This window comes from Cotesia typhae, unplaced genomic scaffold (genome assembly GCF_013202065.1).
Source record: "Cotesia typhae breed Kobodo isofemale line unplaced genomic scaffold, CoteBio_Ctyphae contig_33, whole genome shotgun sequence".
NCBI lineage: Eukaryota > Metazoa > Arthropoda > Insecta > Hymenoptera > Braconidae > Cotesia > Cotesia typhae.
Window position 1 is genome coordinate 1,562,021 of NW_027423741.1, and position 14,857 is coordinate 1,576,877.

The 14,857-nt window shown below is 29.9% G+C and overlaps 1 protein-coding gene and 1 long non-coding RNA gene across 4 annotated transcripts; one reads left to right on the forward strand and one right to left on the reverse strand.

Moving 5' to 3' along the window:
• Positions 1–7,776: 7,776 nt before the first annotated feature.
• LOC141526431 (uncharacterized) lies at positions 7,777–8,751 on the reverse strand. The gene is made up of 3 exons (XR_012479023.1): positions 8,631–8,751; positions 8,447–8,572; positions 7,777–8,166 (listed from the first exon to the last, which is right to left on the reverse strand). It is a non-coding gene; the product is annotated as an uncharacterized LOC141526431 (long non-coding RNA).
• Positions 8,752–9,876: 1,125 nt separating this feature from the next.
• Twi (twist) lies at positions 9,877–14,201 on the forward strand. Of its 3 annotated transcripts, XM_074240890.1 has the most exons (3): positions 9,877–11,174; positions 11,773–11,909; positions 11,994–14,201. In XM_074240890.1, exons 1-2 carry the CDS (start codon positions 10,088–10,090, stop codon positions 11,907–11,909), a joined length of 1,224 nt encoding a protein of 407 aa, XP_074096991.1. In that variant the 5' UTR covers positions 9,877–10,087; the 3' UTR covers positions 11,994–14,201. The 3 variants fall into 3 exon arrangements, with proteins under 3 accessions (XP_074096991.1, XP_074096993.1, XP_074096992.1); XM_074240892.1 differs by lacking the exon at positions 11,994–14,201 and having other exon boundaries at positions 9,877–11,188; positions 11,773–11,908; XM_074240891.1 differs by lacking the exon at positions 11,994–14,201 and having other exon boundaries at positions 9,877–11,188; positions 11,270–11,828.
• The last annotated feature ends 656 nt before the right edge of the window (positions 14,202–14,857 follow it).

Here is a 14,857-nt window from a genome sequence, read left to right on the forward strand (position 1 = left end):
AAACCGCTTTTTTAAATCGGATACTATTTTAAAAAAATTTTGAATATTTAGATATTTAAAAATGAACTTTGTAAAATAATTAAAAAAATATTACAACCAAATCCATCCAAAGAAAGAGAAAGAAGAGCAGAACAAGAAGATTAATTCTCCGAATCAGGGCCGCCGGAAGAGAAATGTCATCGACAATTTAACTGTTTGGGAGACCACCGAACGATACTTGGAGCGTATCTCCCGGGGCCGAGATACATTTTTTATTATTATCAATTTTTTTACAATTCTAGCAATAAACACTTAATAAAAAGCCCTGAACAAAAACGAAAGAAGCGGGATTTATTTTGAGTTCAAGAAATGAACTAATATTTCAACTAGAGTTAAACATTTAGCATCCTTTATTTTTACGGCATAAAAAAATGGCTCAGTAAAAATAAAAGGAAGTTGTCGCAAATTAAACGATTCGTACTTCCTTCTCTGGTTAATTAAAAATATCTAGGCGCCTGCTGGTTGTCAATTTCCGTCTATCGTCCAGCTACGGTTCATTAAAATAATAAATTATGACTTATCGGGAATAATTTTTCTCTTTACCGTATTTCTCATAAAAAGATGAACCAAGGTTAGCTTTTTAGAATATAAAATAAGTGTACTTGGTTGACAACGCCTACTCGTCATCAATCATGGGCCAGCTGTCCAATATTGTATGTGTGTTTTATGATGAACGGTGTTGTGTGATTTCTCGACTGAAACTCGCTCGTACATCGTGATAACAGCCATCGCTTCAGTCAAATCTAAAAAAAAATAAGAGTAGTAAAGTCTGAGGATCCAGAAGGTGGAGTTCATAATTCCATTAACGCATCGTTTTAGAACTGAACGTGCCTTGCTTTAAAAGCCCGTATATGCTTCACAGAAAGTGCCGTCATCCGAAGGCATTAACCATTATCAGTACAACGGCGTGTACGTCTTGTACTTAACAATAATCGTTAAAATTCTTACGACTATGACACATCTATGTGTTACATTTAACAACTTTTATCTTCGATATCTTTTACTACCGAGAAGATAATTGTAGAACCAGATTTAAATTTAAGTGTGCCTTTTAATACAAGAAGAATATATTTATGCGTGGAAATATTTTTTAAAAATATTAATAGTCATTTTTAAGTATCGCGCCACTTGATTTATACGCCAATAGACGATTCTTCGATAAAAAATGATGACCACTCTTCTTTGCACTGACGGCTGTTCACATATAAGTGTATGTGTGAATTTCACATAAAGAAGAGATGAAAAATCTATTTTGGATGCTTATATAGCTCTCTATACTTTATTATACTGCCTAAATACATTAACATGAGTCCCGTCTCTTTCTCTTGTATATAATATAATTATATAGCCTTTGAGTTCGTACTTCGTATAATACTACGCATCGAGAGATTTATGAAAAACGGAAGAGAACACACTTCTCAATCCTTAAATATATATTTATTACTTTTTAACCATTTTTTATTAGTTTTTTCAAGGCATACTTTTATGCGCATCCTTTACTCCTCTTTTTACCGTCGATGCAAGTCATTATGAACCGTCTCTTCTACTTGTAGCGTAACGTTTTCACACCGATCATAGTCTTCTTTAATGAATGAATTGAAAATTTTCAATTAATAAGTCGGAAGAAATATTTCGAGAAGTTGATAGTTTGTTTTTTTTTTATAATTTAATCGTGTTTACACACTGATAAAAAATTAACTTAATTAAAAAAAAAAAAAAAAAAAATATTCTTGGTTTAAGAATTTTTCTCTTAAATCAAGTGAATTTATTTATCAATGCATAATTTTATTTAAAAAAACATATTATGGATTTTTTGAAGGCTCCTAAGTTCTGTATTATTTTTTTGACGTCTAAAAAATTTTATAATAAATTATACAGGATTTGAATAAAAATTTTTGAAGAAAAAATTTTGTTAAAACTGAAAAAAAATATTTTTAATCATTTAATAAATATTTTTCACTAATTGTAACTCAATTTAAAAGACTATGGGTTTTTTAATTTGATTTATATCTGTTGGACTTAATTATTACCTGATTTAATAATGAAATAAATTTTTTAAAAATACCAAGGAAAATTTTTAATTAAAAAAAATTAATCCGAAAATTTTTTATTAGATTCTTATGTTATTGTTATATATAATAAAAAAACGTTGTTATTATTATATAACGACAGATATAAGTAAAAATGATCGAAGATGCGACAAGAAAAATGTCAGATAATTAACATAATATACGAGAATCGTAACGCTTTAAATCAACGTAACGTTGAAGAGAACAAGAGAAAAAAAAAAGTTTTAATTGCCGCGATCTATATACATGTACATCAAGACACGGATGGAATCGAGCCGGAAGTACGGTACAAAGTCGGGCAATGTAAAAAGACTAAGGTCAAAGTTATATAGACCGGGTTTTTCGTCCCGCCTTTTTCTTATTTAAGAGCCTCGGTCTCGGGTCTTCTTGAATCTCCGCAAGAATAATGACTCTAAAAAAACGCCTTTAACTGATTAGACTCAAGTAAGACTTCTTGACGGCCCTGTTCGTGTACTATGTGTGTATTAGTCGCTGTATAGACACCAGATAGCACGTGGTCCATAAAGGCGGAGCGTAGTCTTCTTTACGTTAGCAGCCATACCTGTTTTTTTACCTGCAGGATGCTGACTTTGTCTACCAATAGCAACAGGTGTTTATCTGATTCGTTGAATCCTCTTTTGATACGCCGCTCTCCATTTTATAATTCTGTCCAATGGGAAGCGCTGAATAATGGTCCAGGTAAGTAATAGATTTAAAAAATGGATTAAAGGAAAATCTGTAAATTTTTACAATTAAATTAGTATGCAAAAATTTTAATAAAAAAATTCCAATTCTAAAAATTAAAAAAAATTCTAAGTGCAAATTTTTTTAAAATATTTTTTTTTTTTTTATAAATAATTTGTAATAAAAAATAAAAAAAAAAATTTCATAATTTTTTGCAGATGAAAATTCCCATGTTTTTGATAGATCCTTAAAACTCGGCAGTCCCGACTCTGAAAGTCTTCACTTCTACATATCCCTGACAATAATAATGAACCTCGCTACTTATTCTCGTGGGGTGTAAGAGTGACGTATGAAGCAACTGTGTACAGAAAAAAGGGCCTCACGGACCGTCGAAGAGGCCCCATAGAATTCCGCTCTTCGTCTCAGCGGGGGCCGAGTCTTCTTGTTTTTATTCTGCAGCAAGTATAATTTACTAAAAATTTTTTCTCTCCCTTTTGACGTCCAAGCTTCTGAGTATAATTTTTTATCCCGTTTGATATATTAATTTTGTTGTTTCTCCAAGATAAATGGAAGTTCAGCTTCGCTGGATTGAGTAGAATCTATCCATGTATTTGACTTGATAGAAAATCAGCAGTGACCTTGCGTAGACATGGTCAATTCCAGGAAACTTTCAAGTAGGTACTTCTATGTATAGACCATCAAGTAACACATGTGTTTTTTACTTCATTTTTCTAAAATACATGTATACCTCTCCAAGTGTCAGTCTGTTTCTCAGGAATTTAGTCTATTGTTTTCTTCTTCTCCATGCTTAGTCCCACTTGGAGTTTTCCGGTCCTCAGTCCTCAGTTTTCAATATATTATTTTTTTTCTTGAAGAAATAGTAACTGAGTTTCCTTTTTTGCGATTCGTTTCAAAGTCCGAGTTTGAAAATCGAGGGTGTAATAAAAATCACATGTTGGCGGACAGAGTAGAGTGCTGGGGAGCAAACTACTCCAGGTATGTGTATAATAAATGGTACTGCTTTAACTGCATGGGAAAATCTGTTTGCAGAGTACACATATATAGGAATAGCTAACAATCGAGAAACCGGTGGCCAACACGTGTCGGCTGATAGAATTGTCAGTGAATATGAACGTTTGTCCACATGTTGAGCAATAAACGCAACAATAATAATATATACCAACTATGTGCATACGCTCCATAGACACCATGGGATTTGGAGTTATTTTACAACTTTTTCTTCAAATATTTTTGTTTATGGCTGAAGCCAAAGGTATGGATAGGTGTATCCTTGATGCAGCGCTCAAATTGTCACGTGCGTTTTTTCATGCTATCATGTGTGCCAAATATTGCCTGTTGATTTTGTCTTATTTTTCATTTACTTTAAAACTTAACTTTAGTTTTGTTTTTTTAGGTACTCTAAAAATTAACAAGATTTATTATGATATTTTGTTTGCTTCAAATATTTTGAGAAAATATATGCGTGTTTTGGAGAAAAAATTAACGGGCTGACTGTAGATTGATAAAAACACTTTATCAATTAGAAAAATGATTTAGTTTATAAAATTGCGTTTTAAATCATATTTAATGAGTTTCAATCACACAATGAGTTTAAATCACACCGCGTTTTCAAATTTTAGTAGAAAAGAAAAAAAAATGTAATCTAAATTTAAGAAGCTTTCAATTTTATAAATTCAAATCCACTTAAAAAAAAAGCGTTAGATCATTTTCTAGTGTTGACTGAATTATTCACACGTGAAGAAAGTGGTCGATTTATAATAATGTGTACGGATAAGCATGCATATAACATTGAAACAATATACAAATATGTGAATGACGGAGGAAGTCGTCGGTAAAAGCTTCACTGAAAAGCTTCCCGTCAATGTTTGTTTCACTTTGTGTCTTCTCTTCTTTCACGGTTTTTTCTTGTTGAAAAAAATTGAAGATCTAGACCACCCTGATCGCATCTCTCTATGTATACACACACACACACACACACACACACACACACACACACACGCGCGCGCGCGCGTATACACAAATTATTTAATTAAAAATCCTTATTTTTTATTATTAAAAATAATTCTATTTCTATGTCAATAATATTTTGAAGTGACCCAAAATTTTTTTCTTATTATCTGAGAAGAAATATTAATTAAATAAAATTAATTAACGTAAAAATAGACAATTTATGGTATCTACGTTTCGATAAATATTCCGAAATCTCAATTAAAATAAATCAAGTTATTTGCTAAGTATTTTCTGATCAAATTATGACCACACACATGGAATGTCTAGTATTCCAAAAGCTGTGGTCAAGTATCTATCGTCATTACTTAGTAAATGATCTTGAGTTTCTTTAAATTATAACTTTTTAATTTTTATCACACTCAAACTATCAATTTATTTATTTTTTATCTTTTTAACAACTGCACTGATAGAAGAATTTATTTATATTTAATAAGCTTTATTAACTGTTAATAAATCCTTCTATCAGTGTGTCAAATTTTTATATGAACAAAAAACAATTAATTTTGAACAAATAATAAATAAAAAAAAATTTTGATTAATAAATTACTTGAATAAAAAACAGTACCGTCCCGCACGTGCGGAAATTTTGCATTTTGTAAATATAAACGATAATAATGAGGGACGTACCAAGCTCCCGTAGTGTTTTGGTACACACCACCAGTAAAAGTACAATAAAGGTGACAACAACCGAATTGAAAATTTAGCTAAGAGGTAAGCATTACAATGCTTCTATTTGCACCTTTATGAAACGAGAATAATAAATAGGATGGCATTGGGATTATATGATCAACCCTCATGGAAAATTTCTTCTGGAATTCTTTACTTTTATTGCTGTTTTTTTCTCAAGGTTTATTTACAAACGCATTTTTAAATGATTTTTCTTATTAAATGGCAATTTTTTTTTCTACATTTAACAAGTCTTCAGAAATTAAAAATTTTTAATAACTTGAGAAAATTTTCAAAGATTAAATGATACAGAAGTGATTAATGGTTTATAAATAAATATTATACCAACAATAACAATAATATTAATATTAATAAAATGATAGACATTTCTTACAGACTCAAAATTGGGAAAATACTGGCCCGCATTTTTCCTCGCCTAGGATTACAAGAAGCCTATAAAATTTCCATAATCCCAGCTCTAAGAGTCCTGGGGATTTTCGACTGGTGGCCAGGTATTAATTTATAGCTTTAGCACGAGCCGTTAAAATACCCGCTGCCGCAATTTTTCTCTAAATTACCAAATTATCTTTTTGTCCGTTTCCAATTGTCATTTTATGCAGAATTTATAATGCGAAAGTACTTAAAAAAAAAAATCTATTGAGAATTTACTGGTGGATTTTTTTTAGCTAGAGTTTTATTTTATTGTATGTAAATAAATAAAAAAAACTTGAATAAAAATTAGTGACAATGTGTTTGGAATCTCATTAAATGTAGACCTGGACATATTATTTAGCCACATGTTTGCTGAATTTTTCCATGCTAGGCCATTTGCTGAAGGACGCAGGTATGGTGTACATATGTTGGACCAAAAGTCATGTGAAAATGAAATTTAATATATTTATTTATGCACTTGGTTTCTACTCGATTCACACGTACCAAACGATCTGTATATATGCATACAATTATATATTCATTGAAAAAAATTACCAAAGTTGTTGAACATCAGTGACTTTAAAATTCTAGAGTTTATCTTAATCTCTAAAAATTTAGTTATCCATATAATCCTTCTTTAAATACACAAGACAGAAAGTTGATAAAGATTTTCAGTGATTTAAAAGTTAAAATTAATAACTGATAATATTAAAAAATTAAAATAAAATATTTAATTAGAAAAATGGATCAGATTTCAAAGATTCTATTAAATTATCTGCTTTATTTCCAACAGATTTTATTTTATATTATTAAAAAAATTTATTTTTATTTAAGTTTATTATATTTCAACTTGGGTGGACATAAAAAGGACTGATAATTATTGCTCCACCTTTTTTTTTTTTAACATAAAATAATTATCAAAATTTTTATTTCTTCTGACTTTATCTTTTTTTTTTTTTTTCTACAATCTCAGCTGTAAAAAAAATAATTTGGAGAAAAAAATAAGTTTTTAATATTAATACTGAAATATATTAAAAAAATAAATATTTATTTTGAATCTGAAATTAATTACCAAAATTTAAATTGACAATTGGCAATTTTTTCAGATTAAAAAAAAAAATGATTGTTTTATCTATTTAAAATCTCAACTCTTCTTCTATTTCGTAAATAATTATTCCATCTAATAGACAACTCATAAATGTAAAAATAAATTCAGTAAAACTTTCACTTGAACAGTTTGTTTAAAAAAAAGTAAACATTTGGTAAGTTAAAAATTATTACTTGTTAAGCTGGTAATAAAGGTCTGAGCAATAAAATTTTATTGTTAAGGTAGTTTATAATAGCGCAAACATATGTTTGGAAAGTAGCTAACTCTTGCAAGTGGTAGACACGTTGCAGCGCTGCTAAGCTGAATAATATTTGAGATGGGACAATAATTTAGTCTTGTTTAGATTATTTATTCTCATCATTATCATATATGTGTATAAATAAAATATATCTGTATAAACGAATACTACTGTAGTGTAAATGAAGTAAGTACAGTGTCCCACGGTTGCATTGCTCCGCATGTTCAACACATGCTGGTATCGTGAAGGTACATAGGAAGCATCAGCGCAAAATGTCTTTTGAGTTTAGAATCATAAATCACACTTCGGTAAACAAAACAAGCTGAGATATTTTTTCTCTAATTTGTTTATAAATACCAAGTATAGTAATTGCAATTGTAGTGAAATAAAATATCAGGAAACATTTTATTTAAATTATAAAAAAAAAATTTTTTTCCAAAAATTTGCAATTACAATTTTTTTAAATTTTTTTATTAAAATTTTTTCATCGTAAAATAGTCGTAAAAAATTGACAGATGTATATTAATTTCAGTATCATGAAATCATAACATTTATTTTGTAATTATAGTTTTAAATTCATGCTTATTCATTGTCACAATTATTTTGTATTTTATATTTGGGGATTTTTTTTTTTTTTTTTCCTTTGGAAAGCCGGATAAGTAATAAGCTAAAAGTTTATATTATATATTCTCAGGTAAGTTGATTCAAATCCGTTTAATTACTGGGAGTCCCCAGGCTCTGCAGTCTAGAGAGCTTAAGTTAAGAGAATCGCTGGGGTTTTCCGAGCAATAAAACCGAGCCATCACTCTTGTATGCAGTTGTAGTAAAAGTAAATACAGTTGTCTTTTTTGACACTCAACATCTTAATTATTCATTGGAAACCTTGAAGACCAGGTACCCTGGTGAGAATATAATAATTTTACTGGTGGCTAATTACAATTTTTCGCATATTAAGTATCTTCGGCTGGGACATATGTTTTCAAACTAAAGACAATAACTTTGATAATTTGGAGCTTTTTTTGATACTAAAAAAATTATATCAGAATTTGGTATCTTGTTTTTTAAATTATAAATAAATTTTTTGTGATTTTTAAGTTTAAAAGGAGATATAGCTTTTTTAAAAAAGTTTCAAAATAAAAATTTACAATAAGTAGTTAAGATTACAAAAAAAAATTTTACCTTGCGATGGTGCAACTTGGCGCGTAAAGTCCGAAGTCATAAAAGGCTTTTGAGATATAATTGACTTTTGTAAAATTTCTCGGGACAATTCCATCATCTTGGGGAAAAAAATTGATCCTCAAAGATCTAAACCCAGCATTTAACTTAGATTTACGTAGATCTCGATTTGTTATTCGTTACTTACATAGTATAGAGATAGAGAAAAAAGAGCAAATCATCTCGAGTACAAATTTTGTGTATAAAAGAGATTATAAAGCCATATGAAAATTTTTCTTTTGCCTCGATACTTAAATACGTAATTTGAATTTTAAATCTTAGAAAATGAGTTTTCTTCATTTTTTGTTTACAGATTACGAAGATTTCTTCAGTTTAAATATAAATTAAAACTTTGGGATCTAAAAAAAATTAATAATTTTAATGAGAAGTCAAAATTTAAAATTTTAATAAAAAATTTTATTGTTTTATTACAATTTGTAACTTCTAAAAAATTTATTTAGCTTTAATATTGATGCAAAAGTCTAAAATTGAAGATAAATAAATTTTTCAAACGTTTTATTGTAAAAATTAAAAAAAAAAAAATTAAATGCTTTTTTAAATTTTTAAATACGATAAAAAAATTTTTTTCTTTCGATAAATTTTGAATTTTTGCATTACATCTGCTTGCAAAGTATTTTAAAATGCATTCACTCTGAAGAAAGGTGTTATATTAACGTAAATAAAAAATTAGGAAAATATCAAAGCGTGTGACAGTAATCATTATTATGATATCAAAGTGACATGGTTGGTAAATTTTATAAATACCTCAGACTCATATATAGTTACGTATGAGCTGACGCGATGATACGGTGATGGGCAAATGAGACGAAATCATGCTAGTCTTGGCATTAATCCAATATTTAATCTTTAATCATCCAGGAGATAAATAATCATCATTATTATTACCGCGATCAAAGAAAATCGTCGTAATTTATTAAAATTAACCGGCTGTCGCGGTAAAAAATATCTTTAAAAAAAAAACGCCAATATCAACTTTTCAATAATAATAAAAATAAATAAATAACAAAACATAAAAGCACAACCAATTGACTTCTGAAACAATGATATAAATAATCAGGCTCCCTTCTTCCAACCTCATCTAGATCACCGTGACGGAGGCATCATAATACACAAATCTTACATTACTATACATTAACATTAGCTGGTAGGTCTGGACGTGATGCCTCAGCTCTGGACTCCAAGCTCAGCTTCTAAGTCTTGTGTGGGTGGGGGCGACTGACAGCAAGTTGGGATAAAAGAAAATTCTCGGGGTGGGGCTAACATCTGAGCGAAAGAGAAGATGGAGGCGGGCTTGGTTGGCTAACTGACGTGATCTTCTGAAGTTAAGATTCTGGCGTCAGTTTGCTAGACCGGCAGACGAATCAAGACTCGAGTCGAGACGAGACACTCATCTCTTAAAGCCATTGTCAATTTTGCTCCGAGTACTTGGAAGAGTTTTTTACAACTCTTGTCTATCATATTACTAATACATTGTCTTGACTTTAAGTGCATCCCCAGGTGAAGTACCAAGTGGTGATCAAGTGTTTGAAAAAAATTAAATTCAAGTGTTTTATTTAGATAATTTATCAATTTATCAATTTATCAATGCCAATGATGCAAGCACAGCAACTGGTGACTCTATCGGCTCCCAAGCCGGTTCCCAATCTTTATTATCTGGTAGACTCACCAGGAATCCCCCACAATGGAGGAAATCTACAGAGCGCTGGGATTCCACACAGTGCCGGCAGTTCTGCAAGCAATTCGCCGGTCCCATTTGAACGTTTTTCATCTCCAAATCATTTAGTGGACTTGAGCAGCCCTCAGGAGCACCGGCTGCTTCCGGAGTTTCATCACCCTCACCATCACCATTTAGAACATCTTCAGAACCCGCATCATCAACATCACCAGCAGCATCACCAGCATCATCATCATCCCCTTCACCAAGTTTATCAATCGACCCCTTCAAATTTCTACAACTACTACGACTCCTATGAAGACAGCAAAAGATCTCAAAATTTGTCCCAGTCCCAACTTGACTATGACCGACACGATTCACCGGGATTCATCTCTGACCAAAGCCCTGAACACGATCAAATTTATGTCCCTAATTCGTCATCTCCTCTGCAAATGTACAACTCACCCGACGGTGGTGAAAGCGCCGGAGGAGCAGATGAAATTTCTTCAGAGTCACCCCATTATAATAATTCTCAGAACAGCGATATCGTTGAGTACAAACCAGTGATTACGAATAAAAAAGTGCCGGGTATTGTTAATGCAAACAAACGTAAAATAGTTATGGAAGAAGCTTCCTCGTCTTCGAAAAATTATGATCGTGAGATTAAAACTGAGGGTGGAATTAAGAGAAAACGAAAAGTTAGTGTTAATGATGAATCTGAAAATGAAAGTATTGCTTCTTCTTCGGGATCTAAGAGAAAAATTCGCCGTAAAAGTGGTGCTAGCTATGAAGAAATTCAAAATCAACGCGTTATGGCTAATGTAAGAGAAAGACAAAGAACTCAGAGCCTTAATGAGGCTTTTACTTCTCTCAGAAAAATCATTCCAACTTTACCAAGTGATAAATTAAGTAAAATACAAACTTTGAAACTTGCTACCAGATACATTGATTTTTTATATCACGTATTGCATGGCGTAGATAACTCAGATAATGGCAATTGTCCTGATGATAGTGATGGTAAGATTCAAAATGTAAGCTTTATGAATTTTTTAATTTGAATTCTTTTTTTTTGGTTCAAGAAAACTTTTTTTTTTCTGTTTAAATTATTTTAGCATGAAAAAAATTTGGATAAATAGGTATTTGTCCAAGACATAAAAGACTTGATTGATAAATGTTTACCTTGGATATAATAATAAAGAATACACTTTACCGGGTTATTAAATCACGGGCCAGTGAGTCAGATAAGTACGACGGTTGACGCGTGTAAATGCAACTAAGCCAAGACAGGCGCCAATCTTCAACAAACGTCTTCATATATATAATACATATATACATTTTCATTTACATATACAGAAGTTAATGTGACTTATATATATTTATATTTATATAATATTTAAAAATTGTGTTTACTTTATAGTAGTTTTATTATTTTAGAGCCAGTAGAAGGCTAAATGATGAGACAAGAAAGACTTTATGGCCGGTGTTGATAGTCTAGTATGCTCATTTACAAAAATTATATCTGCGTAGACAGAAATATTTATACCAACAAATTACCAACGTGCTTAGTAATTTTTGTTTTTTTTTTTTTTTTTTTTTTTTTTTTTTTTTTTTTTAGGTCACTTGAATCCGAGAAATGCGATTTTGGAGGCTCGAGAAATAGCAGCGTCTACACCGTGCACATACATGGCTCACCAGAAGCTTTCAGATGCATTCAGATTTTGGCGAATGGAAAGTGATTGGCATCCCAACTAAGTAATTTTATAAAAAAAAAAAAAAAAAAAATTGTGGTAAAAATAATAGACCTTAAGTAGTTTTTTCTCTATGTTGTAAATACAGTGCGGATTTATTTCCTACTTTCGCTGGCTCGAAAATACTGCGAAATGACCGAAGAAGATTTATTTTGTCCAGCCGGACAATGGATGGGAATTTCCATTGATCCTTAGAACTTAAAGCTTGAAAGGTTACCAGGTATAATACCATTGGCCACAATGGAGAATTATTACTATTACTATTGGATTTTCCAAAGTACCTTTCTTGTAATGTTATATACAAACAAATTTAAATCCATAGTAGGCAGAGACTGTAATCGAAAGAGAAACCGGGAAATTTTATTCCGAAATTCTTATGGTTTGATTTGATTTTTCTGTAATTTATTATATTTGTGTTAAATTAGGGTTTAAAAAATTTTCATGGGAAAAAGCAAATTAGTTTATAGTATATATTGCATTAACTTACGGGATATTCCCCGAGGACTTTTGTTTTAAAAAGTTTAATATAAACAGACCAAAAATGAAATAAAAAAATAATTATGAGGGGAGATATATGTGGAAGCTGTCGTCGTTGCCCGGAAAAATATTATTTTTTCTTAAGCTAAGATGACTCTGTACTGGATGGATGGATGGATGGATGGATGGATGGGTAGAAGGATAGATGGATGGATGGATGGATGGCAGAGCCTTGTTGAGTATGCAGCCGACTAGACATGTGTATAGTTTATATATATTAACTTCTTCTTATTCTTATTCTTCTTGTTCTATATATTCTTCTCCTTCTTCTTCTTCTTCTTTATTTTATTTTTCTTGTATGCTCGGCTAGGTGGCTTAGCCACTAATACACAACATATAATATAACACACAGTAGCAAAGTTAATATAAGTCTTCTTCTTAACTTCTTTCTTTCTATTCATACGCAAGTCACGTCAATTTCTCTCTCGGGGGGCCCAAGACGACCGACCCCGTATCGTGTGAATATTTTGGATAGCTTTCGTGGTTATTTTAAAACCACGCGCTGAGCTAAACTCACAGCTAAGCGTGTTTAACTGTTTTGCGGTATGAGTATTTGCTGATATAAGATTTTTACCTTATTTTTTTTTTTAAACAAAGAACAAAAAATCATTGCTTTGATTCTGGACTTTGAATTGAACTCTTTATTGACTTGAAATTTTTTATTAAAGAAGATAATTTTAAATAATTAGTGATCTAAAAATTTTAAGTGCGATTTTTTAAAATTAAGTAAATTACATCACAGAAAAAAAAATTTGAGTGTGAAAAAAAAGTTAAAAATTTTTTGTCAGCAAATAGTGACCATAAATCTCGTTGGATTCAATTAAAAAAGACAACTATAGTGAGACAGAGAGTCTCCTGCAGACTACCAGTGACGTTTTTGGGAAGTGAAGCTATGCTATAAAAACAAACTTAATAAATACAAATTTTTTTCTTACGCCACATTTTATACACTGGTATGACAACTAAAGCTACCAGATTTTTATTTCCTTCATTTATTTTAATTTAACTTTTTTATTTTATTTATTGTCTACTACTTTTTTAATCACTCTGGTTATTTTCTCACGATTTAAATTTTATACTTAAAGTTAAAACTAAAAGCACTTGTGTTTTAATTTACTAATTAAAATGTACTTATTACTCTTATTAATTAATTCTATAGTAAAAATCGCTAGCATCCCTGCAGCGAACATGCAGTTATTATTCACCAAAGATCAATAATATACAAACATGAAAATCCATTCATCACAATTAATTCATATTTGTACAATGTACATAAATTATTATTTTTAATTTAATTTTTTAATCCGATGTAAATCATTTTTAAATTACAAACAATTAGTTTATAATTGCACACTAGATTAAAAAATTCAAATTTAATTAATAATAATAGCAATGTAAATATATTTATTATCATCATGATAAACCGTCGCTCTTACGAACAATACACATAATTTTGTTACGGTAAAATTGGTATGCGGCCGGTTGATGCAATTAAATAAATTATTAATTAATGTTAATAAACAATATACTCTACAAATGATTCAATCATTTGATGATATAAATTAGATATAATAACAATTGTAAATATACATTTTAATAGATATTAATATTAATTTGTATATAGTAATTAATGCTAGTGCGCATACTTGGAAATATTTTTTTTTTTTTTAGTAACTAAGTGTAAAATAAAAATGTCATTCCTTGATTCGTATGCAATTTAGCATTCGGTACTCCACTTTATTTATAATGTAAAGCCCAGTATTTTTGTAATTAATGAAAATTATAAATTTTAATAAATGATCTTTTGATAAATTTAGTTTTTTTTATTATTAACATTTTAATTTATTCCTTAAAAATTGCTGGGATTAATTATTTTTCCTCTGATATATACAAAGAAGCGACGCTTCGATTTTGGATATCAAAATACTGGTTGTTAACAATTTTTTTTTTTACTTTATTAATGATGAATCAATTAGCTCGATTTAAAAGAAGAATTCTTAAACTAAAAAATTGTAATTTTTCAATATACTTACTTTAAAAATGAGTGAAAATAACAAAAAGAGTATTCGATGTGCATTTTAACCCAGATTTAATATAAAGATCAGTTTAAATCTCCGCCCAGTTAGCGATGCAGTTGGCTTAGAAGTTGTCAATTGCAAGAACTCGACATCCAATAGTTGCGCTTCTTTTTGTTTCAAGGCGGTCTTTTTTTACATCGTATGATTGATTTTATGATTAAAAATCCCATTACACTCACATTAAATTAATAATTATCGGAATGTACTTCGATACTTCGATGAGTCAAAAAATAAATTAGTTACTACATTAAATTCATTAGGTTTTCATTTTTAATAGTTCAATCATTATAAATTTAAAGTGATGAAATCATAAAAACTATTGACAAAAAAAATAACG